The 26,576-nt window shown below is 39.5% G+C and overlaps 1 protein-coding gene across 1 annotated transcript; it reads right to left on the reverse strand.

The window, feature by feature from the left end:
* Positions 1-127: 127 nt before the first annotated feature.
* Positions 128-25,833, reverse strand: LOC134204832 (carbonic anhydrase 7-like). The gene is made up of 2 exons (XM_062679627.1): positions 25,256-25,833; positions 128-1,405 (listed from the first exon to the last, which is right to left on the reverse strand). The coding sequence occupies exons 1-2, from the start codon at positions 25,326-25,328 to the stop codon at positions 462-464; spliced, it is 1,017 nt and encodes a 338-aa protein (XP_062535611.1). The 5' UTR covers positions 25,329-25,833; the 3' UTR covers positions 128-461.
* Between the last annotated feature and the right edge of the window lie 743 nt (positions 25,834-26,576).

The raw sequence follows: 26,576 nt of genomic DNA on the forward strand, positions 1-26,576 counted from the left end.
TTCAGGTTAATCGTGGTCATTTGCGAATAGTCTCCAACCCACATATAAGACCAAATGATTTCGGAATAGCCTCTGGACTTTCGAAGCATTAAAACTATTAGATTACATTTATCACAAACATTTAATGACTTATGATAATAATTAAGGTTGGTTTCAATCATGATGGCATATAACTAATTACACAGTAATTGCATATAAGCTGGGTGCTAGTATGTGGTCTTCTGATGATTATTAATGTTCACTAACTTTTAGTGCATATGGGTTTACTTTTTAAATGTTATAACTTTATTTATTTGTCTCCGTTTTCAATCTTCAATTTTCAATGGCACAATGTTGTATTGATATAGGGAGCGAGGTATTTTTCTTTATTGATTCAAATGTATCAATACGCGTGGCAGTATACATATATTAAATTAAACCAACACACAACTCATAGTTTTTTATTTCGTTACTCGCTCATATTAATAGATGAACACCCTGCGGAAGTTCAGGGCCTGCACAGGTCGTGCCGTCTGGACCCAATCTCCACCTCTTCCTTTTAACGCTCGCATAGCTTTCAACTCGCTACGCGTCAACGGCCTCCGCTCGCTAGCCACAATCCACTGCACTGTCTCCGAACAGGGTGGCGTCGTTAAACTGCCTTCGTATGCAAAATATGGCCACCTAATGTCTCCCAAAACATGGCCAACCGAAAACAATTTATGACGCGGTATGCTGTATTCACTGCCCGCCTCAGCTACTTCGTTCAAAAATTGAGTCCACTTGTTCAGCGATTCAATTCTTCCACTTTTCAGTACTTCGAAAACCAGTGCTATGACAGCCACCCCATTGGCCTGATCCCGGGCGGCCTTAAACGACCCATACAACCCATTGTAGAACACCAAATGCATCTCCGTCGAGTAGCGCTTCCTATCGAACGTATGCTCCGACCCCAGATGATAGTGAAACTGGTAGAACCGAAAGTCCCCCCGTAGTGGCCCCCCTTGAAGAATCGGTTGATCATCCTTCCTGAATTGTGGGAAAAAAGCTGCCACACCTCCTTCGTTTTCCACTACCATGCTGATCGGTATGTTTCCAGAACCCTGCAGCTCGAGGGGTCGCTTCCGATGAACGATCGAAGAGCGATTGGCGATCAGGTTGACTGGACTCTGATACATGCCCTCACAGGTCGCATTCAGTGCCCCCCAGTTCGATGGACCGAAGTCATCTTCTTCGCGGTAGGAAAAAGAATCCTGTGACATTGAGCTGCCTGTTGTACCCTCTGGCCAAACTTCATTGTTATCGATGAGTTTCTCGGATTGGTTGGGTCCGTGTTGGTAAAAGTTGTAAATTCTGTTTTGTGTATCTTTACCAAACTGGATGAATCTATTCGAGTTGTAGTAGGAATCTGCTGTACGGTGATAAGCTGAAAAAAGAAATAAATATGAGATGAGTTTCAGTTCATTTTGTGGGTCGTTTTATCATAAAAACCACACGCGCTTGCAAGGCACATGATTTTATCGCCAATGAAGCCCTTTGGCATCCATAATCGACGTGGCTCGTAAGATTAAGCATATGGTCGATCATCACACCCAGATGCTTTAACACCTGACCCCCAATTTCACGTAGAACTAAATTTTCAAAATTCCTATAGTTCCAGGGACATTGGTTCCGGCCAGTGGCGTAGCCAGAAAATTGGTCTGGGGGGTTTTCCGAAAATTTTTTTCGAAAAATTTTTTCTTGAAATTTTGTCTCTGGGGGTTTTATGCCCAAAACCACCCCCCTGGCTACGCCACTGGTTCCGGAGATATTGATGGAAGTACTGGGGTAACCTCCTGGCCGGAAAATAGGCCACTTTTTGATCAATACTGAAACCTGGCTTGTAACATAGGAATGTGTTCTGAGAGCATTTAGCCCATTCCCCATATGATCACATTCCGGAACACCATGGAATGCTATTTCCCTGGGGAAAGTGGTCACCTTTTTGATCAATTCTGAAACCTGGCGACGTATCAAACTTCATGATTTTGCAAAACAAGTCAATAGAAATTGCTTCAGAGGGTATATGGTCCATCAGGTCACATTCTGGAACGGCCTAGAATGCTGGTTCCCTGGGGGAAGTGGCCAATTTTTGATCAATACTGAAACCTGGATTGCGACGTATCAAACTTCATAATTTTGCAAAACAAGTCAATAGAAATGTGTTCTGAGGTTATTTGGTCCATCTGGTCACATTCCGGAACACCCTGGATTGCAGCCAGGTTTCAGTTTTAATCATAAAGTGCCCACTTCCCCCAGGGAACCAGCAATCCAGGGTGCTTCGGAATGTGGCCGCTTATTAGGATTGGACACGTTAGAACGCCGGTGAAAAATTCAGCAAGCATTGTTGGTTGCAAAGTTGTTCTCTCCATTGATGCCCCAGAACTGCTTTCCATGTTGGATTTCCGGATTGCGAAGTATTGCCCTGCTCTTGCGAAGATTTCATAGAAATCAGGTTGGATTCAACGAACCGATATCCGCATTCTCAGTAGTCGAGGACCTCTTTTTTTTACATGTCGCAAGCTAGGTTTCATTTTTGATCAAAAAGTGGTCACTTCCCCCATGGAACCAACATTACAGGGCGTTCCGAAATGTAACCAGATGGACAAATAACCTCAGAACACATTCCTATGAACTTGATTTGCAAAATCATGAAGTTTGATACGTCGCAAGACAGGTTTTGGAATTGATAAAAAAAATGGCCGCTTCCCCCGTGTTGCGAATTGGCAACAGCTATTAAAGTAGGGTTTTCTTCCAAAATTATCAGCTCAATCCGACACGCTTATTCTTTGGGATACTGAGAGCTATAATTTTCCTGTGAAGACATTCATAAATAATTCCTATTAGTTTTACTCTTTTGATTGAAAATGCAAGTTTGTCCCTAGTCTAGTATCAATTTAACAAATTTTCCACACTTATATGTATAGCTCGTGTCTGATTTTGATTTCCATGTCCATATATGTAAGTGAGATTGGTTTATACCTTTGATCACTAGATTGCATGCGATGTTTTTATAGCTGTGAGTTTACCAAATATTTTCAAGTTTTGTTTATGTGCATGTACTCACGTTTAGTTCCCCTTTAGTGTATATAGTCGATTAGGTAGATAATGTAGTTCAACTAATTTATATAGTCCAATTTTAGCACTTGTAGCGTTATTAAGCACTAACATAGGTTAAGTAGGTAATTATAATTAACTATCAGTAGTCCTCGAAAAAAGGCACAATTATACTAATTATTCTTGGATTTAGATATCTTATAAGCGGGTAAACTTTGAGCTTCAATAGCACGTTTGACTCACTGCTGTGTTTTTAGTTTTTTATCCTATGTACCTACTGTCATCTCGTGTCATATCCATATCACTTGTCATCGCTGATACCTTCGGTGTTCACAATTCTGCTACAAGGGTAATCGGGCTGGGTAGTGATGCGCGCCGATCGAAAGGGTAGGCAACACCCCGCTTTCGAAATGTGACCAGGCGGACCAAATACCCTCAGAACACATTGTAACATGGTCACTTTTGTATATATTATTTTTAGATTTAAATGTATATTATTTGCTGTTATTATAAATATATTAAATTGTTATCATATTTTGGATGCTTCAATGTTAATTTATTCTTTGTGTTAAATTTGTTTATCATTATTATAATGCTCGTTCAATGTTAAATACACTTAATTCCCATAGTTCACTTAAAATATATTGCGATAATAAATGTCACCATTCCGAATAAAATGCACCCCTACTTAAATCCGCATAAGGGGCCGTCCAGAAACCACGTGGTCGTATAGGGGGGGAGGGAGGGGATTTGGAAAATGACCACGATAAGGCACATGGGGGGAGGGGGGTGTTGCTCTCGAACCACGTGGTTTTTTTTACACGAAAAACTTTTGGTAAATAACAATAGCGGTGTAAAAATACAAATCATCAAAATTTAATGATTTAATCATTAAACGCAAAGCGCATCTTAGGGCCGATGCCCACGTAGCGTCTTTTCAATTCAGTGTTAAAATGAATTTAGCATTAAGCATCGAGAAAACCCGGTAACGCAGCGTCGGTCGCAACGCCGATGCATATCTGAGTTATTTGGCCAACTTAGCTTTAGATCCTATTTCCATAAAAAAAATAAACGAAAAAGCAGGTTGCGTTTCAGTCTCAATTTTCACAAAAAAAATTGGGAAAGAAAAATGAAAAAATATTTTCTAAAAATTCCGCCGCAGATGGTTTTGGCATCACGCTGCCGACACTTTTGCATCAGCGGACTACAGCTACAATTTTGAAAACTGTTCATGTTTTTACAATAATTCAAGAAAAATCTTCAAAAGAATGTCTTGTGGATATTCAGGAAAATCCAGTAAAAATTTCCTGTAAAACTTTGACCTTACTTCATACAATCCTGATAAAGTGCTAGCATTCAGAATGTTTTTGAACAATTCTCTCTGGAAAATTTTGCTACAAATTGGTCATGAAAAAAAAAAAAATATCGCCAGTGTAAATGCCGAAAAAATTCCATGTGAATTCTGTCTGAAAATTCAAAACAGTCTCGTGGGAAATACATATAATTTTTGGTGGAAAAAATGTTCATTTTTTCATATTTTTTACATTCTAATGAATTTCTTCGACAAGTTCTTCCGAATCTTCACCAGAAATTCTATTTCATTTCCAAAATAAGTTTTCGAGCATTTTAGGGAGTGCACTTCAAAATGTTTAGTCTCCAGTTAGCCTTACGAGCAAAGGCATAGGATTGCCAATCCGGAGATGACGAGTTCGATTCTCGTTCCTGTCTAGGATGTTTTCGGGTGTCAAACATTGTCGACACCCTAGGTATAATGTATCCTTCGTACTTGCTACACAAGATATATAATCGTACAATTGCTGGCATTTAAAACTTTCAATTTATAACTGAGGAAATGCTAATAGAATAAACTAAGTTGAAAAGCAGACCAACTTTCAGTTGGAATATGGAGCCATAGAAGAAGAAGAAGACTTCTAAATTTTTCAAGAAAAAATCTTCTGAATTTTCATGAGAAATTAAATAGCCAATGCCACATGAAACACTTTGATATTACCGTTGATTTTTGTTTTTGGATTTTGTTTTGAAATTTGGAATTTTGAAATGAAATTTTTACGCTCTTTGTGAGTTCTATCACATTTTTAAATTTTCCAAATATTTTTTTATTCGAGGCATTATTTAGAACTTCCACGGAAGAGTCTATGGATTATCTTCAAAAATACTTTGGATTTTCAAAGAATAAATCTTTAGAATTCTCAAGGTTCATTTTTTTTAATTTGCACCATAAATTCTTCCAAAATTTCATGGGAAATTCATTCTTCTTCGGAAAGTCATTTTGATTTCTTTGTAGGTTCAGCTAAACATTGCTTTAAATCTTTACCATGCAAAGAAGCACAAGAAATGATTTAAAAATTTTAAGGAATTTTCACATCAGAAAATCTTTAAAATTTTGATTTAATTTTCTAAGGAATTCCTATTGGAATTGCTTCTAAAGTACAACCTTCACAAGTACTACAAAAGTGCAATTTTTTTCGTTATTTCCACTTGGAAAAACATCGAAATATCCTCGGGAAATTCATTATTGGTGTTTTAGATGAACTTTTTTTCGATTTTCTACTGGAAAATCTTAGGAATTTCCATCGGAAATATTTTGGTATACTTCAAATAATTTCTTTTGGAAATTAAAAAAAACTGCTGAAAATTTCTAAGATTTTTTTTTGAAAAACGAAAAAAATTTCCATTGGAAATTTAGAAGAATTTCCTTTGAAGATTCATTAAATTTGCCCAGGATTTTGAAAAAAATCTTTAGAGATTCTGTAAAAAAGTAAGCTGGATTTTTTTTCTAATTTATGCCGGAAGTTCTTCGGAATTTGATGTTTATTGAATTTTCATGCATTTAGGATCCTTCTACGGATTCTTCTAGTTCTTCAAAATTTCTACCGAACCTTTTTAGGAACTTTTCCACATAATTTCGAAAAAATCGTTGAAATACTGAAGTTTTTTCCGTGAAGACTCGAAGAATTTCTTCTAACTATTCTGAAGGGTTTCCTTGCAACTCCAGAATAATTATTCTTGAAAATTAGGAAGATCTTGGAATTTAAAATTCATCCAAGCAATACATGTAGGCAATTATTTAGGATTACAGTTTAGTTCTTATGATATTGAATAATTAGGCTAATTGATCGAAAAATTTAATAATGCACCTAATTAGAACATTTAGGTGCATTTTTAAATTTTTCGATCAATAATGCACAAAATTCTAGTAGTGCGTATGAAAAAGGTTATGACATAGAGAAGTTTGCATTTAAAAATCAACATGAAATTCTAAATAAAATGCTTTTAAATTCATACAAGGGTCTTAGAACTAAGAAGAGTCCGGCGATATGAAAAAAGTGGCAGTGTTCCAGAAAAACACTTCAATTCCTAAAACAATCTAGGGTAATAAATAGTGTTATAATAACGATTGAAATTGAATTCCAAAACAAATCTCAACCCTTTCAGGACGGATGGGTCATATATGCCCAGCGTTTTAGATTGGCTATTAAATCACAAAAGAGAGCTAGACCACCATTTTCTTCAGTAAAATTGTTCATCTACATATTGTCTTCACAGAAAAAATATGGGAGCTCAAATTTGACTGACCCTGAAAACTCAGATATCCGAAACTTTGGGAAGATTTCGATTCTAAGAGCATGCAAATGAAGTTGAAATGTTTGAATCATTCTGAACACTCAGATAAGATGGGTCATCCTGAACGTTAAGCCAGTGATTGCTCTCAAGTTCAGCCCACGACTTCTCGGGTGATCAATCATGACATTTGTAATGTCCTCATCATCGGTATGTACCCAATCCGATGAAATAAGCATATGATCCTAATTTCCATTAACATGAGATCTAAGAGACAAGGTACCCAAAATTATCTTGAGTCAACATCAAGCTGCACAATGACTATGCCTTTTTGTAGGGCCTTAGAAGCACTGGGTTCACGGACTTGAATGAATAGGAGTTCAAACATTACGACTTCCAGGACGTTTTTGAAACCTAAAAGTTTTGTATAACCTAAGTCGAGTCAAGTACGAACCACTGAAGACGACCTTACTGTTGAGGTCGAAATACGTATCTGTCAAGGTACAATCAAGTGGTGGAATTAAATGGGAAGGTACAAACTCGTCTTATGACAAGTAAAGACATTCCATTAAAAAGCTCAACATAATTTTTTTAACTAAAAAGTCTGTAGTAGCTTGTACAAATAACAATTGCCATATCAACCCAATGGACCTAATGAGATATTATATCATACATCATTCATAATTTGGTTAATTGGATAAATCGAATGATCCGAACTCCAAAATGATAATTGATCTATAATACATTCACTCTTCTATGAGTCCACCATTGACTGAAGCATATTCGAGATATGGAATAGAAGTTCCTTGGGAAATTATTCGAAAGACATCAGAGTGAACGAAAAAATTTGTTTAGTATGGCATCATTGGATTCCACGAGTCAATATCAAAATAAAATTTCAATGAAGAATTAGAAATTTTGAGAGATGAGCCAGCTCTAGATTATTTATTAGAGAAAAATATAATTTATAATTTCCATGCTGGGTTTTAGTTTGATTTTGAATCAGTTGAAATTGTCCATCTTCAAAATTGATCGGATTAACCATATGTTTTAGTTACATAGGTTTTTTTTAATTTTGTGCTTGAAAAAACCACGTGGTCAAAGGGGAGGGGGTCTGCCAAATGACCACGATAGACCACAGGGGGGGGTTGAAAATCTTCAAAAATATGACCACGTGGTTTCTGGATGGCCCCTAATTGGCATACAAGAATGTCGCCTTAGAAAATTATAACAGTCAAGCCATCGCACAATGGGGAAATCCGATTTCAAAGGTGGAAAAAATTGATAACTTTCTTCACGAACAACTTACAGAAGAGATCAGGAGCTTATTCGAAAGGGAATTTTGCAAAGAATTCAGTGAGTGCTGTTTCATGGACGTGTAACGCTTCTGTATGTAGTTATTGAGCTCGTTTTGCCCTAATGCCCCATATATCGCGAGTTTCCAAACTATTTGTCATTTTATTTTTAAGACATTGTTCAAAAATTGTGTTTATCTCTTCACTGTGGATCCATAGAAGGGCACTAAATATATTTTGTTGGTAAAAGTTGGAAATTTAAGGGATTTTGGGGTCAAATAAGCATCAAAGTGCATTTTATGTGCAATTTTCATGTATTCTGTAAACAATAGTAATATTTACAGATAAGTGTTGATATTATTGTTCCAAAGTGTTGAACAGATATTGACAAATGTTTGCTGAACGAAAATTAATGAAATAAATCGTTTCACAAATGTTTTATTTGATTATTTGTTGAGTAAAAAACGATTTTTAAAAACTTTTGAATAACACCGATGCCAAACATTTCCAAACCATACCCGATAGCACAACTAGACAAGAATAGTCATATGTTATGAGTCTTGATGTAATCATAGATAGGAGGTGATGGAAGATACTCTTTTTTCTTACCTTTTTGCCCAAATTCCCCTATAAAATAATATAGCTCAATGATTTCGAGCAAGGAAATGATGTAGTAATGTTAATTTAGTCGATATTTTCCAATGATATAATGAAAATAACAAATAATCATATAATTAATATGAAAAATAAATATTGAATTATAGGGGATTTAGGGGTCATACAGCTCATTTAATGTAATTTTTTATTCAAAATAGGATAACATTTTTCACAGACGACGCACATAGATGATTAAGGGCTTATTCGAAAGGGAGTTTTCCAAGAAATTCAGTGAGAAATGTTTTTTAGACGTGAGACACTTCTGTATGTAGTTATTAAGCTCGTTTTGCCCCAATGTCGCATACATCACAGTTTATCATATTTTTCGTGCTTTTATCTTCCAAGTATTGTACTAAAGATGTGTTCTTCTCTTCATTATAGATTCATACATAGCACTATACATATTTTGTTGGAAAAAGTTGGAAATTTAAGGGATTTTGGGGTCAAATAATCATCAGTGTGCATCTATGTGAATTTTTCATGTATTTTGTAAAAAAAAAACTAATACCCAAGAAATCATTTGCACTATATTACGTCAAATAATCATTTAGGGTTAATATACGGTGGTTTAAAAACATGTAAGTATTGAAGTAGCTCCTAATATGGTCAATTTTGGCAAAATCTACAGCATCAATGTTACTCCATCATTACTTAACCCAGACTCATTGAGCTATATTATTTTAAAAGGGGAATTTGGGTGAAACGTCATGAGAAAAGAATATTTCTTATTTACTCCTATCGTCACATCGACTAATATATTTACTCTTATCTAGTTGTGCAAACGGGTATGGTTTGGGAATGATTGGCATCGGCGCTTTTCAGAAGCATTTAAAAAATCGTGTTTTACCCAATAAATCACAAAACAAAACACTTGCGACACTAACTTCATTAGTTATTGTTTCGCAAACATTTATCAATGTCTGTAGAACATTTTGGGAGAATAATAATAATTTTATTATTTTTCACAGAATACATGAAAAGTTCACGTAAAGTGCAATTTAGTACTTATTGAACCCCAAAATCCCTTAAATTTCCAACTTTTTCCAACAAAATATGTATAGTGCTATGTATGGATCTATAATGAAGAGGAGAACACATCTTTAGTACAATACTTGGAAGATAAAAGCACGAAAAATATGAGAAACTGTGATGTATGCGACATTGGGGCAAAACGAGCTTAATAACTACATACAGAAGTGTCTCACGTCTACAAAACATTTTTCTCTGAATTTCTTGGAAAACTCCCTTTCGAATAAGCCCTTAATCTTCTATGTGTGTCGTCTGTAAAAATGTTATCTCATTTTGAAAAAAAATTACATTAAATGAGCTGTATGACCCCTAAATCTATAATTCAATATTTTTAATGAATTATATGATTATTTGTTATTTTCATTATATCATTGGAAAATATCGACTAAATTAACATTACTACATCATTTCCTTGCTCGAAATCATTGAGCTATATTATTTTATAGAATTTGGGCAAAAGGTAAGAAAAATAGTATCTCCCATCACCTCCTATCTATGATCACATCAAGACTCATAACAGATGACTATTCTTGTCTAGTAGTGCTATCGGGTATGGTTTGGAAATGTTTGGCATCAGTGTTATTCAAAAGTTTTTAAAAATCGTTTTTTACTCAACAAATAATCAAATAAAACATTTGTGAAACGATTTATTTCATTAATTTTCGTTCAGCAAACATTTGTCAATATCTGTTCAACACTTTGGAACAATAATATCAACACTTATCTGTAAATATTACTATTTTTTACAGAATACATGAAAATTGCACATAAAATGCACTTTGATGCTTATTTGACCCCAAAATCCCTTAAATTTCCAACTTTTACCAACAAAATATATTTAGTGCCCTTTTATGGATCCACAGTGAAGAGATAAACACAATTTTAGAACAATGTCTTAAAGATAAAATGACAAATCGGGACCGATTTGCGATTTGGGCGTAACTTATTTTGTAAACAAACATTGGAAGGTGAATTCCTGCTAAACCAAGCATTTCATGAGATAACCATGGTATGAATTCGACAGATTAAGCTCTCCTCTACCAGATAAGGGAATTAGTTTGGGATAAAAATCCTCGCATTCTCCAAAATCTATGGAACAATGTTTGTTTACAAAATAAGTTACGCCCAAATCGCAAATCAGTCCCGAAATAGTTTGGAAACTCGCGATATATGGGGCATTAGGGCAAAACGAGCTCAATAACTACATACAGCAGCGTTACACGGCCACGAAACAGCACTCACTGAATTCTTTGCAAAATTCCCTTTCGAATAAGCTCCTGATCTCTTCTGTAAGTTGTTCGTGAAGAAAGTTATCAATTTTTTCCACCTTTGAAATCGGATTTCCCCATTGTGCATCGTTCTCAAGCCACCACCAAAACCGATCTAGCTCGAAAAGTCCAAAGTTCAATCCCGAACCATTCTCTCTTTTTTAACTGGTCCGCACTCATGTGCGATGCTAATGAGGGGAATTATCCAGACGGCATAAGTGTAAAAAAGATGTAGCTTCAGGTGACACGAAGGAAAGGTTGATGAGAGTTGATTGTTCGAAAAGGTCGTTGAGTCACTCCAGAGATTTGACGCACTTCCGGCCCAGAAGACCGTGATGGTCGCATTTAATCTGAGGACTTTTTGGACTTCTACACGTTCACTTTGACTTGAACCGTGGAAGAGGCGGGAGTGCGAGTAGTTAGTACTTATATGTACTTAGTGTCGCGGTGTGTTTTATTTGTTACGTTTAAATGTGAAAAGTCTTAAGGTTAAAATTGACGTTAATTCTGTTCCTCCCGTGTAGCCCAAGGTTCAACATTACCCGGTAAAATCGTTTACTCATTAATGGCACTTTTTTCTGCTATCTCTTTCTCTCTGCTGAAAAATTCACCCAGTTTGGGAGAATAAATTAATTTACTCATTTAAATGAGTAAATCCAGTTATTCTCAAAATAAGTAAATTTTCCAGCAGATAGAAGGAGATAGCAAAGAAAAAGTACCCATTAATAAGTAAACGTGTTTCTCCGTGTAGGGTCAAAGGTGACGTGCGGTCAACTTCTTGTGTGTGCGAATTGTGTGTAGAAAAGGTAAATTCATTGTGATGTTTGTGTCTTCTTCTTCTTCTTCTTCATTGGCATTACATCCCCACTGGGACATTGCCGCCTCGCAGCTTAGTGTTCAATTAGCACTTCCACAGTTATTAACTGCGAGGTTTCTAAGCCAAGTTACCATTTCTGCATTCGTATATCATGAGGCTAACACGATGATACTTGTATGCCCAAGGAAGTCGAGACAATTTCCAATCCGAAAATTGTCTAGACCGGCACCGGGAATCGAACCCAGCCACCCTCAGCATGGTCTTGCTTTGTAGCCGCGCATCTTACCGCACGGCTAAGGAGGGCCGGCTAAGGAGGGCCCCTTGTTTGTGTGGAGATTTTTAATTGATTGCGTCGAAACAGCCGTTCGACGGCTTCTTGTCTAGGATCGATTCTATCGATATCCAGGCCAGCTCGGCACACCGCAACTTTTCGCCAAGCGCGCTCTCGACCCCACGCTTCATCGTCAAGGGTCCTGGATCGGGGAGATCTCGGAAGGAAGGTTCGATTCTCCGGCAGAGCAAAGGTTTTTTTTTTGTAAATCCCAACCCGTGGAAACCGTCCACGAAATCGACGTCCCCGCGTCGAATGCGAGCGCCATACTCCGTTGTCGGCGTGATTCGCAGCACGGAAGCCGTCCGTCTTGGAATCTCCTTAAGCGCAGTTCATTATCATCGCCCCGACCACCATTCGTCGGTACAGGACCACTTGCCGGCCAGTAAGTGGCAAAGACTACGATACCGTGAGTAAAACTAGCATGCATGCATATCTCCACTCACACACAAGCTCGTCAATCACAACCGATAGCCTAGGCTAGCCATCGCTAGAATTAAAAGATAGATAACCGCACACAAGTAGGAAGCTAGGAAGAGAAAGAGGGAAGAAGGAAGTGAAGAGTAGAGAGTGAGGAAGGAACAATTATGAATAAAACCCTAGGGTAATTGAAAACCTCAATAAATGTATATATACGTCTTGTTTTCCGTTGAATAAATTCGTTTCCGTTAAGTAATGTTTCCATGTGACGATAATTGTAATCTGAAGGATTTCTCATGTTTTTCCCGTCGTTCTGATTGTAGTTTTTGTTCAGTGTTGTACTCCAGGTTGGCCTGTCTGGTAAATCAGCCTCAGCACTCACGGGTCCTAGACGGTCAAACGATTTGGGAAGAGAAGGCGTCCGCCAGGCAAGGATAACCCGGGAGTGGTGTTTTTGTGGATTTTTGGTTAAACGACAGTTAGCATCAGCTTTTTCTTCGATTTTCTCGAGGCAGAATCTTTTACTTATTCCCGACAGATGGTCCCCTTATAGCTCAGACATAATAAAACCCGCCCTGAGGCTGGGTTTCGCCGGCATCCTAAAAGCGATGGACAATCCTCTCTGAGGTGGCGCTTAAGCCGTTCGTTTTTCGAGCTGGGTCACGAATCGGAGAGCGGAACTGCTAGCGCAAATTACGCGCTATAACATTCTGCTGAGCTTGTTTTGCAAAATCATGAAGTTTGATACATCGCAAGCCAGATTTCAGTAATGATCGAAAAGTGGCCACTTCCCCCAGGGAACCAGCATTCCAAAACTTTTCGAAATGTGACCAGATGGACCAAATACCCTTAGAACAAATTCCTATTGACTTGTGTTGCAAAGTCATGAAGTTTGACACGTCTAAAGAAGTGTTTGCGGCTTGAACAGGCACTCTCCATTTTTCCAGACCGAGAGGTTACCCCAGTAATCCCATCAATATCTCCGGTACCATGTCCATATTCAAAACGATGACCAGTGTCCCTGAAACTAGGTATAGGAATTTTTTGATCAATTGCAGAAAACAGAACCAAATTCATATGCAAGACTGCTGAGAACCATCATTTTGAAAATTTAGTTTAACTTGAAATTGGGGATCATGTACGTAAGTGTTGACCTCACGGAGTTAACTGTGCAGGTCCCTACGTGTATCCTTGCTTGCTGCAACCCATGGTGGTTATGTACCACAACAGCCTCAGTCTTGTGATGTGCTAACGCCAACTTCCTTGAGTTGAGCCATTCTTTAACTATGCTAATCGCGTATGAAGCTTTCAAGTCAACGTCGTCGAGACTGTCGCCTGTGACCTCTAGCATTATATCATCCGCAAAGCCCCCTATTTTCACACCGGCCCACAGTAGCGGGCCCCCATATAAATGCCGGACAAAATCTAATATGTTGCTCGAAATTTTGGGACGCTAAATTCATTTTAAGGTTAGTACTTCAGGAGGCGCAAGCCTTAAGGTCTGAAGCATTAACAGCGCCCTCAGAAGCAGTCAATTTCTAGCTTTGGAGAAGCTAGGAGCAAATCATAACACTAACCTCCGGAAAGTAGACCAAAAATAGGTTTCAACACATGATACCAGATCGTTCCGAATCGTTCCCGAAAAAAACCTTAGTCAAATTTTCTTTTTCCATACAAATTTGTTCGGGAGATGCTTTACAGCATTAACTTCAACAAGCCACCAAAAATAAAATTTACAAGCTACAATCATCAAATTTTGGAATCCGTACATTTAATATATGGGGCCCTCCTTAGCCGTGTTGTAAGACGCGCGGCTACAAAGCAAGACCATGCTGAGGGTGGCTGGGTTCGATTCCCGGTGCCGGTCTAGACAATTTTCGGATTGGAAATTGTCTCGACTTCCCTGGGCATAAAAGTATCATCGTGTTGGTCTCATGATATACGAATGCAAATGGTAACCTGGCTTAGAAACCTCGCAGTTAATAACTGTGGAAGTGCTTAATGAACACTAAGCTGCGAGGCGGCTCTGTCCCAGTGTGGGGATGTAATGCCAATAAGAAGAAGACATTTAATATATGTGTGAAATTTTAAAAAATACGAGTTTCGCGAAACAAATGAACATTTTTTGAGGTTTTGTCCGGGTTTCCTCCATTGTGCGGCCAAGAGATTCTAGCGTAATACTCCATCATACATGATGTTCTACAGAGAGGTATCTGATACCTCTCCTATTCAAACTACGCGCTATCCGTTACCGACCGAATTGTTTCGATGGTAGAATGGCCTTTGCGGAGCCCATACTAGTTGCTTGATAAACCATCAGCACACTCTGTATAGTCCGTCAATCTTTTCCGTCTTTCTTTTCTGTTGTGTCGAGTAGGCAAATTGGTCTGTATCCCGAGGGCTCTCCCGGGGATTTCCCAGGCTTAGGCAATAGCACCAACTTCTGCCGTTTCCAACGATCTGGGAAGTTTCCTTCGTTTAAGCAAAGTTGAAGGCAGCTCCTGAACACATGTGGAGCGGCAAGAATCGCGTGCTTAAGGACTAGGTTAGCAATACAATCCGGTCCTGGTGCCTTATTTAGCAACGGCGATAAGCTCAGTTAGTTACTAACGGTCCCACGTTCATTAACTTAGCAACGGCGATAAGCTCAGTTAGTTACTAACGGTCCCACGTTTATTGACTTGGGCGAGCCAGTCCGATGAGTCATGCTTCGGGAACAAACCTTCAACGATCCTGATCTCCGGGGATTTCTAAGGCGTACTGTTGGTTTTATTTATCACTTTCCTGTATGCATCCCCTCCATGATATATTATTGGCCATCCTACACAGCTCTTCAAAGCAGGCTCTTCCACTACATTTGATTTGGGTTCGTCGTAGAGCTGGGTGAGCTCGTGGTTCATTCTTCGCCGCCACACACCGTCTTCTTGCACGCCGCCAAAGGTGATCCTAAGCACCCGTTTCTCGAATACTCCGAGTGCTTGCAAGTCCTCCTCGAGCATTGTCTATGTTGCTGCGGTGGCAAATCTTTTTTGACCGCAGTTCTTCTGGAGCCCGTAGTAGGCCCGACTTCCACAGATGATACGCCTTCGTATTTCACGACTATCATTGTTATCAGCTGTTAGCAAGGATCCAAGGTAGACGAATTCCTCGACTCCCTCGAAGGAATTCCCGTCTATCGTAACACTGCCTCCCAGACAGGCCCTGTCGCGCTCGGTTCCGCCCACAAGCATGTACTTTGTCTTCGATGCATTCACCACCAGTCAAACTTTAGTTACTTCACGTTTCAGGTGGGTGTACAGTTCTGCCACCTTTGCAAATGTTCGACCGTCAATGTTCATATCATCCGCGAAACAAATAAATTAACTGGATCTGTTGATAATCGTATCCCGGCTGTTACACCCGGCTCTCCGCATGACACCTTCTAGCGCAATGTTGAACAACAGGCACGAAAGTCCATCAACTTGTCTTAGTCCTCAGGGCAATTCGAACTAACTGGAGTGTTCGCCCGAAATCTTCACACAGTTTTGCACACCATCCACCGTTGCTTTGATCAGTCTGGTAAGCTTCCCAAGGAAACTGTTCTCGTCCATAATTCTCAATAGCTCTACGCGGTCTATACTGTCGTATGCCGCCTAGAAATCAATGAACAGATGGTGCGTTGGGACCTGGTATTAACGGCATTTTTGAAGGATTTGCCGTACAGTAAAAATCTGGTCCGTTGTCGAGCGGCCGTCAACGAAGCCCGCTTGATAACCTCCCACGAACTCATTCACTAATGGTGAAAGTCGACGGAAGATGATCTGGGATATTTTTGTAGGCGGCATTAAGGATGGTGATAGCTCGAAAGTTCTCACACTCCAGCTTGTCGCCTTTCTTGTTGATGGGTCATATAACCCCTTCCTTCCTCTCCTCTGGTAGTTGTTCAGTTTCCCAGATTCTGACTATCAGTTTGTGCAGGCAAGTGGCCAGCTTTTCCGGGCCCATCTTGATGAGCTCAGCTCCGATACCATCCTTACCAGCTGCTTTATTGGTCTTTAGCTGTTGGATGACATGCTTAACTTCCCTCAGTCCTCAAGCGGGGCCCCATCGAGCTCACCCTCTTCCGGCAACGCTGCCATACGCTGTGCGTATGCAGTGGCGACATCAGGTTGCTTCAGTCGCTCTAGGTCGTACCGCGGCGGTCGTCGGTACCGAACATTGTTGATGACGGATAGTTTTGTGCGCAGTTTAACGATCACCAGATAGTGGTCAGAGTCGATGTTAGCGCCATGGTATGTCCTGATGTCGATAATGTCGGAGAAGTGCCGTCCATCAATCAGAACGGGGTCGATTTATGATTCGGTCTGCAGTGGTGATCTCCAGGTGTACCGATACGGAAGGATGTTGTGGAAGTAGGTGCGGCGAATGGCCATATTCTTGGAGGCGGCGAAATCAATTAGTCGTAGACCGTTTTCGTTCGTCAGCCGGTGAGCGCTGAACTTCCCAATAGTCGGTCTAAACTCCTCCTCTTGGCCAACCTGAGCGTTCAAATCTGCTATGATGATTTTGACGTCGTGGCTTGGGCAGCTGTCGTACTTACGTTCCAGCTGCGCGTAGAATGCGTCCTTATCATCATCAGTGCTTCCGGAGTGTGGGCTATGGACGTTGATTATGCTGAAGTTGAAGAACCGGCCTTTGATCCTCAACCTGCACATTCTTTCATTGATCGGCCACCACCCAATCAAGCGCCTTTGCATATCGCCCATCACTATGAAAGCTGTTCCCAGCTCGCGTGTGTTGCCGCAGCTCTGGTAGATGATATGATTATCTCTAAACGTTCGCACCATTGACCCCTTCCAACAAACCTCCTGCTGCGCTACAATGCCGAATCCACGATTCTTGAGCACATCGGCGAGTATGCGTGTGCTCCCGATGAAGTTGAGAGATTTGCACTTCCACGATAATAATCTATCCTTCGTAATAATCTATCCTGGTGAATTATGGTCTCAATCAATAATGTAATTCTTTTTTTTTTCTTTTTTTAGAAGTTTTCAGCCCTGGGCTGGCTTACCTCTAATGAAAATCTTTTGTGACCTCCAAATGCTTCGGAAACGGATCTCCCAAAGATCCGGAACATCCGTAAAGGAGGCCAATTTCAAAACTTCATTACAGAGCTTTGCGATTGTTTCGCAATAATCTATCCTGGCGAATTATGGACGCAATCAATAGTAAAAATCTTCTGTGACGTCCAAATTCCACTGAAACAATTCTCCGGAAGATCCGGAACATCCGTAAAATGGCCAATTCCAGAGCTTCGTGATTTTTTTCGTAGCAATCCATCCTGGCAAATCGATGGTGCAATCAATAGCGAAAGTCTTTTGTGATCCCCAAATGCTCACGAAATGGCTCTTCGGAAGACCCGGAGCATCCGTAAAAGAGGTCAATTCCAAAAGTTCATCCCAGAGTTTCGTGATTTTTTTTTTGATTCGTATCCGGCTTCTGTGACCTCCAAATGCTTTAGAAACGGTCCTCCGATACACCCGTAAAAGTGACCAATTCCAAAAGGAACTCACGGAAGTACTTCAGGATGAATTCCCATAAGAACTTCCAGAGGAATTCCCAGAAGTCTTCAGTGTCTCGTACATGACTCGACTTTTATTATTGTCATTGCATATTGTGGAGGATTTTCACTATTGATTGCATACATAATTAACCCATATGAATTAAAGCGAAAATTAGCAAAGCTGTGGGATGAACTTTTGAAAATGGCCATTTTCACTGATATCATTTTAACAGAGTTCCGAAATTTCCTGGAGAACAAAAAAACTAAAATGCGCAGCTCTGGGTTGAACTTTCATGATTAACCTATTTTACAATGTTGTGGTCGATTGTATAACATTTCACCGAAAACTATTTCCCAGAATTCATTTTCGCGGTTGAACATTTCGCGGAATAACATTTGGCGGTTTGTAACTTTTCGCGGTACGACATTTGGCGGTTTGTACCTTTTCGCCGAATAACTTTTGGCGGTATGTACCATTTCGCGGAATGCACCATTTCGCGGAATATTAATAATAATAGCTTAGTGTTCATTCTGTACTTCCATAATTATTACCTGCGATGTTTCTAAGCCAAGTTACCATTTTTTTGCATTCGTATAACACGAGATTAACACGTTAGGGTAACCGTACCCTTAGTGGAGGTAGTGGGGTTTTAATGAGATTTATCATATTTATAGACTTTACGATGGTTTCAGTTGATGCGTCGTGCTTTAAATATCCTGTTAAATGCAACTTACCTTAAGATTTCGCTTGAAAAACTATTGAAAACAATGATTTTTCTTAACAAAATTGACTCCCTTGCACCTATAGTGGTGCAACTGTACCAATAGTGGCGAGTCTCATAAGAAACCAATGGATAGCACCACTATAGGAACCAAAATTATTTTTTACCGCCACTAAAGGAACAGTGTACCCATAGTGGTGCAAGCAATATTTGGTAATAGCTGATGATAAAGGACATCTATCTCATTTTCGTTAGCAAATTTATTAGTTTATCTATTGACTAAGATAATAAAGCAGTAAATTTCCCATAATAATCAATTTTTAAAAATATTTTCTTTTGTAGATCTACTAATACCTCCACTATTGGTACCGTTACCCTAACGCTTTTATACCTAAACTTTTTTTTTTCCATAAATTTCCTAGACCGGGCCAGAAGTTAAACACAGCCTCCTTCTGCATTGTTTTGCTTGGCAGCCACGCATCTTCCCGCACGGCTAAGGAAGGCCTCTCAGAATGCGTCGAAGTAGTTTTCGAAGATTGTATAACATTTCAGCGAAAACTAATTCGCGGAATTCATTTTCGCGGTTGAACATTTCGCGGAATAACATTTGGTGGTTTGTAACTTTTCGCGGTACGACATTTGGCGGATTGTACCTTTTCGCCGAATGACTTTTGGCGGAATGTACCATTCCGCGGAATACACCATTTCGCGGAATATTAATAATAATAGCCTTTGTTCATTCAGCATTCCGACATTATTACCTGCGAGGTCTCTAAGCCAAGTTACCGTTTTGTTTTGCATTCGTTTAACACGAGATTAACAAGACTATCCTTCAGCATAGGCTTGCTTTGCAGTCACGCATCTTCCCGCACGGCTAAGGAACGCCTCCCAGAATATTTAGAAATAGTTTTCAAAATTTCAATTGCCCCTTATACCGGACAGATACATCCATTTAAAGAAGACGTCACCCCTCCTTTCGCCTTATATCGGGCAGACACGTTCATATAAAGAAGGCATTATCAACTCCTTTCGCCTTATACCGGGCAGATGTATCCATTTAAAGAAGACGTTACCCATCCCTTCGCCTTATACCGGACAGACGTATTCTTTTAGAGAAGGCCTTATCAACTGCTTTCGCCTTATACCGAGCAAATGTATCCATTTAAAGAAGGCGTTACCCCTGTCTTCGCCTTATAGATGTATGTATTCTATTAAAAATGATGTATTCTTTTAAAAAAAGGCATTATCAACTCCTTTCGCCTTATACCGGGTAGATGCATCCATTTAAAGAAGGCATTACCAACTCCTTTCGCAGATGCATCCATTTAAAAAAGGTGTTACCCCTCCCTTCGCCTTATACCTATATACTCCTACCTAGCAGATGCTTCCATTTAAAGAAGGCCTTACCCTTCCCTTCGCCTTTTACCGGGAAGACGTGTTCTTTGAAAGAAAACATTAGCAACTCCTTTCGCCTTATAAAGGGCGGTAGATATGGTCGAGTCGAACCCGTACCCGATGGGTTCGGGTTTTAAAAATTACTACAATATCGGGTTCGGGTCGGGTACGGGTTTGAGAAATAAAATACTGCAAATTATTTTATTCAGTTTTGTTAATTGTGAGGCTAGTTTGTTGTTTGGGCTTACATTTTTTTTCAATTTTAAGAGAACCAGAAAATATCTAGTTTGAATTTTTCGGGAAAAATTGTGTGCGGGCTAAAATAATTAAATTATGTCGGGTTCGAATCGAAATTCTCGAGAACGGGTCGGGTTCGGATTTGCATTAAATGCAAAAAAAAAATTGCCCATGTTTCATGTAATTAAGCAGAAATCGGTAATTATTTGAATGATAATTATTCTAACTGAATTCCGCCAAATGGCATTCCGCGGAATGACTTTCGGTGAAAAGGTACATTCCGCGAAATGTCTTTCGGAAAAAAAGGTGCATTCCGCGAAATGTGTTTCGGTGAGTTGATACATTCCGCGAAATGTCGTACCGCGAAAAAAAATTCCGCGAAATGGTTTTCGGCGAAATAGTATACAACCGTTTTCGAAATTTCAATTGCCCCTTACAAATCCTTAGTTATATTTTGCAGACGGGACAGATATAATTAAAAGGTTTACTCCTCTCTTTATTTTGTTACGGATAGGCGTTATTATGAATAATCCTTTATTTCTCCGTTTTGTCTTATAGCGAGAAAACGTGTTCATTTAAATATAGCATTATACCCTCCCTCCGCAGACGCTACCATTTAAAGAAGACATTACCTTTTCCTCCACCTTATACCGGGCAGATTCGTTCTTTTGAAGAAGGTTTTATCAACTACTTTCGCCTTATACCGGCCAGACGCATCTACTCTAAGAAGGCATTACCAACTTCCTTCGCCTTATACCGGGCAGATGCATCCATTTTAAGAAGGCGTTACTTCTTCCTTCGCATTATACCGGGTAGACGCGTTCTATTATAGCAGACTTTATCAGCTCCTTTCGCCTTATACCGGGCAGATGCATCCATTTAAAGAAAGCTTCACCCCTCCCTTCGTCTTATACCGGGCAAACGAGTTCCATTAAAGAAGGCATTATCATCTCCTTTCGCCTTATACTGGGCAGATGCATACATTTAAAGAAGGCGTTACTCCTCCCTTCGCCTTATACCGGGCAGACGCGTTCTTTAAAAAAATACATTATCAACTCCTTTCACCTTACACCGGGCAGACGCATCCATTTTAAAGAGGTGTTACCCCTCCCTTCGAATTATACCAGGCAGACGCGTTCTTTTAAAGAAGACATTTCAACTCCTTTCGCCTTATAGCGGCAGAGGTGGTCGAACCCGAACCCAATGGGTTTGTTTCGGGTTTAATAAACGGGTTTGGTTTGGGTTTGATAAAAAAAAATCCGGGTTCGGGTCGGGTCCGGGTTTGAAGGAAATCTACAAATCGGGTTCGGGTCGGGTTCGAGTTTGCAAAATGCGAAACCCGACTATCTCGAGGGCAGACGCATCCATTCAAAGTAGGCATTATCTTTTCCCTTTGATTTATACCGGGCAGATGCGTTAATTCATAGAAGAATACTACCTCCTTTCTTTTCTTTATACCGAGCAAGCAAACGTGTCCATTTCAAGAAGGCATTGTTTTCTCACTTTGCGTTATACCGATCGGATGCGGTTATTCAAAGAAAGCATTACCTTTTTTCATTATTTAAATCACAACCCAAAAAAAAATTTAACCCAGATTGCATGTAATTCAGCAGAAATCGGTAAATATTTCAATGATAATTATTCTAACTGAATTCCGCCAAATGGAATTCCGCGGAATGATTTTCGGTGAAAAAGTACATTCCACAAAATGTCTTTCGGAAAAAAGGTGCATTCCGCGAAATGTTTTACGGCGAAATAGTATACAACCGTTGTGGTCATTTCGGGTCACTTTTACGCATGTTCCAGATCTTCCAGAGGACCGTTTAGCATTTGCGGGTCGCAGAAGACATCCACAATTGATTGCACAGACATTTCGCTGGTATGATTGGTTATGAAAAAATCTTGAAGCTCTGGGATGTATTTTTTAAATTGGCTACTTTTACATATGCTCTGAATCTTCCGGAGGACCGTTTTGGAGGTCACGGAAGACTTTCACTATTGATTGCATCCATAATTCCTCAGGATGGATGATTACGAAATAATGCGAATCTTGAACTTTTGGAATTGGCCATTTTTACGGATGTTTCGAATCTTCCGAAGCACCGTTTTGTGAGCATTTGGTCCCAGATCACTTTCACTATTGATTACATACACAATTCACCGGTATGAATTGTTGCAGTTGGTGGTTGAAATTTGAGTTTTTGTGATCGTGATGAAATCTTGGGTACAACGGGCTTGGTAGTTATATGACTGCTGCTTCTCCCTCATACGCAGGAGGTCGTGGGTTCAATCCCAGGTCCGTTCCATTATCCTACTTTGTATCTTTATCTCCATGTATTTCTCATCTACTAGCAATCGCGAGAAATGGACTTCCATACCGCTTCCATTACTATCCTATACCTTTAACTTGATTATTCTAGCAGTAGCTGCTAGAATTGGAAATGAACTAAAAAGCTTTTTTTTTGTCTTTATTAATGAGACTTTCAGCCCGAGGCTGGCCGTCTCGTACTGAAAACTAACTTATTACAATATTTAAATTTGGAATAAAATATTTTGTTTTTTATTGGTTTTTTCTTTTGCTTCTCGTTAATACTGGTGAGTACGAAGCAGGATCATCTGATTCTTTCTCAATTTCATCCATGGTGTCCTCCGATCTTGGATTCCGGATACTCTGTTTTTGAGTGGTTCGTTTTGGACTATTCTTGCTTGGATTTATCGTTTCCTTCTTCCACCGTTTGCATTTGTTGTGATACATTGGTCTTCATAGGTATTTCTTCCAGCGAAGGGAAGCTGGCAGCATCCAGTATGAATGTACCATTCGGTTCCACAGCTTCCATCGGATTTGTGGTGTATGTGTGTTGTTGGCCGTTTTCGCTTTGCTGCAGACGTACCTTCTTTGGCCGTGGATGGTTTTGGTAAGTGACCAAAGTGACGTCACCATTAATAGTCACATGTGAAGGGATTGGTTTTGTGAGTTGCATTCTCACTACACGAACTCCATTGTAAAGTCCAGGGAAATAATATTTCCACACTTCTCTAAAACCCAAAAATTCCAATAAATTCCGTATGAGCTCATGGCAAGTGCAAATGTATATTCTGCTTACAGTGGGCGAGTGATTGCATCATCATTTCCTCCTCCTCCTTCCCTACATTGACTTGCATTCTGACGTGGCAGGCGCCAGTATGACCTAACAATTAAGATCACCAGCAGGCTTGTAAAATGTCATCTGCATGTCATTTGACTAATTTGTTCATAACTTTCTTTAGAAGCAAAATTTCTTCCATAATTTTGAATGTACTCTTAACGCTTGAGTAGGGTTATATTTTTGTCCAAGGGTACATTGCTCTAAGTATAACATCAAAGGCTGGAGAGTGAAAACTCTCCAAAATGTCACGTGTCATTTGACATAATGCCATTTGAATGACATTTTGCCTCCCACGCCCCAGATTACATATTTACAGCAAAGTCTCTTTAGACAAAGTTGTAGGCCCATTTAACCGCTATAAGTTCGTCATACAACATGAATTGATAGCTACCTTCTGAAAAAGTTCTGGGAAAATTATACAAACGAATGCAAATGACATTTTACAACACTGATCACCAGTACACTTGTACATTGAAGATGTGTGCTAGTCCCAAGCAAACATCTGTTGGGTCTCTGTGTAAGATCAGCTGATCTAATCATAATGGATAGCAACTATGAGCAGTCAATCAAGCTCAAACTCAAGCTTGTGATGAAATCTTGGGTCCAAATAGACCCCAATGCCCAATGTGTCATTTTTCTAATGCATTAGGAAGGTAAAATGGGAGCTACTGGCACTGCGATCTTGGATAGTAAAAAAAAAACCATTTCATACTTTTGCCGATGATTTAACTATAGTTCGAGTTTTTTTTTTCAAAGGGAAAAATCTACTAGGTGAATCGTTTTTCGTATTAGCTTCAAACTAGCTTCAAAGCCGTTTCAGCAATTAAGAAAGTCTGAAGTGAAAAGCAAAACAATTTTTTTTTCTAGAAAATTCGCTGCTATTTACTTAGATGCCATATAAAATTGGAAAATTAACAGATTATGTTGTCTAATACATGAAACGATTTATTAGAATTCTCCATTTGAAGAAGACTTGAATTGGAGTCAAATGGTCAAACAAATCTGCAACAGTCCTTTTGATTGTCCAAAACCAAGGTATCGTTGGAAATCGCTCCGATATACCAACATCAGTCGAACCTTCATCATTATTCTTTCACCTTTTTAAAGGTGTGTTAATCCATGAAGCGAAATTGACGTCCGTATTGCCCTCATACAAATCCCGGACAAAACCTGAGATTGCGTTTGAAACTTCACCACAGAGTAATTTTGAAACGTTGAATTCATTTTGAGGTTAAAATGGTTATCCAACATACTTTATGTTATCCAAGGTTTTTCACAAACCCAAGCCCTAGGATCTAGAACAAAGACAGCCTCATTCTAACATTGGACCATTCAATTTCTCGCTTTGGCGCAGCTATGTGCAATTCACCACACTAACCACCGTAAAGTAGACAAAACAATAGATTTTAATACATAATACAGATCTTTAGGCAAATTTCATTTTCCCATACATATTTGTTCGGGAGACACTTTACGGAATGAACTTCAACAAGACACCAAAAATTGAATTTACAAGCTACAATCAATTTTGGAACTAGCTCATTCAATATATATGTTAAATTAAAAAAATATGGGCGAAAGTCACGAAATTTTTTTTGAGGTTTTGTCCGGCTTTCCGCCACTGTGCGGCGCATGCAACATATCGCTGCAAAATCAGTTATCGCTAATGGCTTCACACATCTCCTTGTATACGGCACTGAAAATTTTAGCGTATATCAACCTAAATCGAACATACTTACGCCCACTATTCACCAAAGGCACAGCTGTCAGCACAATGGCTCCAAACCATGCTACCAAATTAGGCAGTTCCATTTTCGCAAATCAATCACCGCTCATAATCTGCATTCGAATCAATGACCGACAGCAACAAATCACATCACATTTCTTTAATCATGCAGCAACGAAATGTGTTCCCATGCTTGAACCGACAGGGCACTATTAATTTCTCTCCGCTATCGATATGACTGAACTCAATAAATCACTTAGAAACAACTCAGTCCATGTGGCTTAAGCTGCTTTCCCACGCCACGCCGTTATTTTCTACAGCGCCTGCAGATAATAACAGAGGAATGAATTGATCGCGAACTTGATCTTGACCACCGTGCAAGTGCGCGCGCGCTCGAGTTCCTTTACAGCTAGTCTGAATTTGTGAACCGCCACGCCACGCCCAAGCTTTGGATCACCGTAAGCTTCTGGCGTTTCTCACACGTTTAGTCGAATTTCTTCTCAGGGTTGGCGGAACTGGGGGACTATGGCTTGTCACTGGCTTGTTGACACCCGCGCGGTACGATTCGAACTGGAGCGGCGATAACCGGCTGCTCCAGTTTTTAACCGTTCTTGGGACACCGGGTCCAGATCTCGTGCCACACAATATGTTCTGTTTCTAGGATTGGTTGTTGGGATTTCTGCATTACAGGAAACCCGGATGTTTTTTGAGGCAACCGCCTTTATAGGCTAGGAAACTATATCGGGACTGTGTCGTGAGAAGTAGGGAAACTGAAGGCTATTATGGCTTGACAAATAATCAGAGTGATATTGCTCAAGGCCTATATGGGTGGGAACGAATGAATGTTAATTGATTTACTGCAATATTCGTGAAAATATACATTAAGTTTATTAAATGATGCTGCAACGTTAATCATATTCATATAAAAAAGCTTGAAACTTTTGCTGATTCCACGAAGGATCTTGGAATGTTCCACACAGGCATTTAATAGGCACGCGTTACACATATCGCACGGTGTGCAGTAATGGTCTACATCTGATACATTGACGGAATGCACGCACTATTTTTTAATGATGGAGAACTGGTTCTAACACGATTATTCGGATCCGTAATACTTCCGTCTGATTTACTCAGAGTTTGTATCAGTCACATTGTCAACAGTTTCCAAGATATGGAACTAAACTCGACTAACTAGCATTTATGGAATTTGCATCCAATCCAAACCCTTTACTCTCAAAAATATTTATTTTAATTACCCGTGAATAAGACCTAGTTTATATGAACAGCATGCATTTCTATTCCACTGTTGGTTTTTCATTATAAAAATTAAATAA

The sequence above is a fragment of the Armigeres subalbatus genome, unplaced genomic scaffold (assembly GCF_024139115.2).
Source record: "Armigeres subalbatus isolate Guangzhou_Male unplaced genomic scaffold, GZ_Asu_2 Contig937, whole genome shotgun sequence".
Taxonomy (NCBI): Eukaryota; Metazoa; Arthropoda; class Insecta; order Diptera; family Culicidae; genus Armigeres; species Armigeres subalbatus.

Bases quoted from the DNA above. Each gene is read 5' to 3' on its own strand.
- LOC134204832 (XM_062679627.1), bottom strand. From the start codon at position 25,328: ATGGAACTGCCTAATTTGGTAGCATGGTTTGGAGCCATTGTGCTGACA. The intron at 1,406-25,255 runs GTAAGTATGTTC...TTCTTTTTTCAG, and splicing joins GCCTTTGGTGAATAGTGGGC to CTTATCACCGTACAGCAGAT.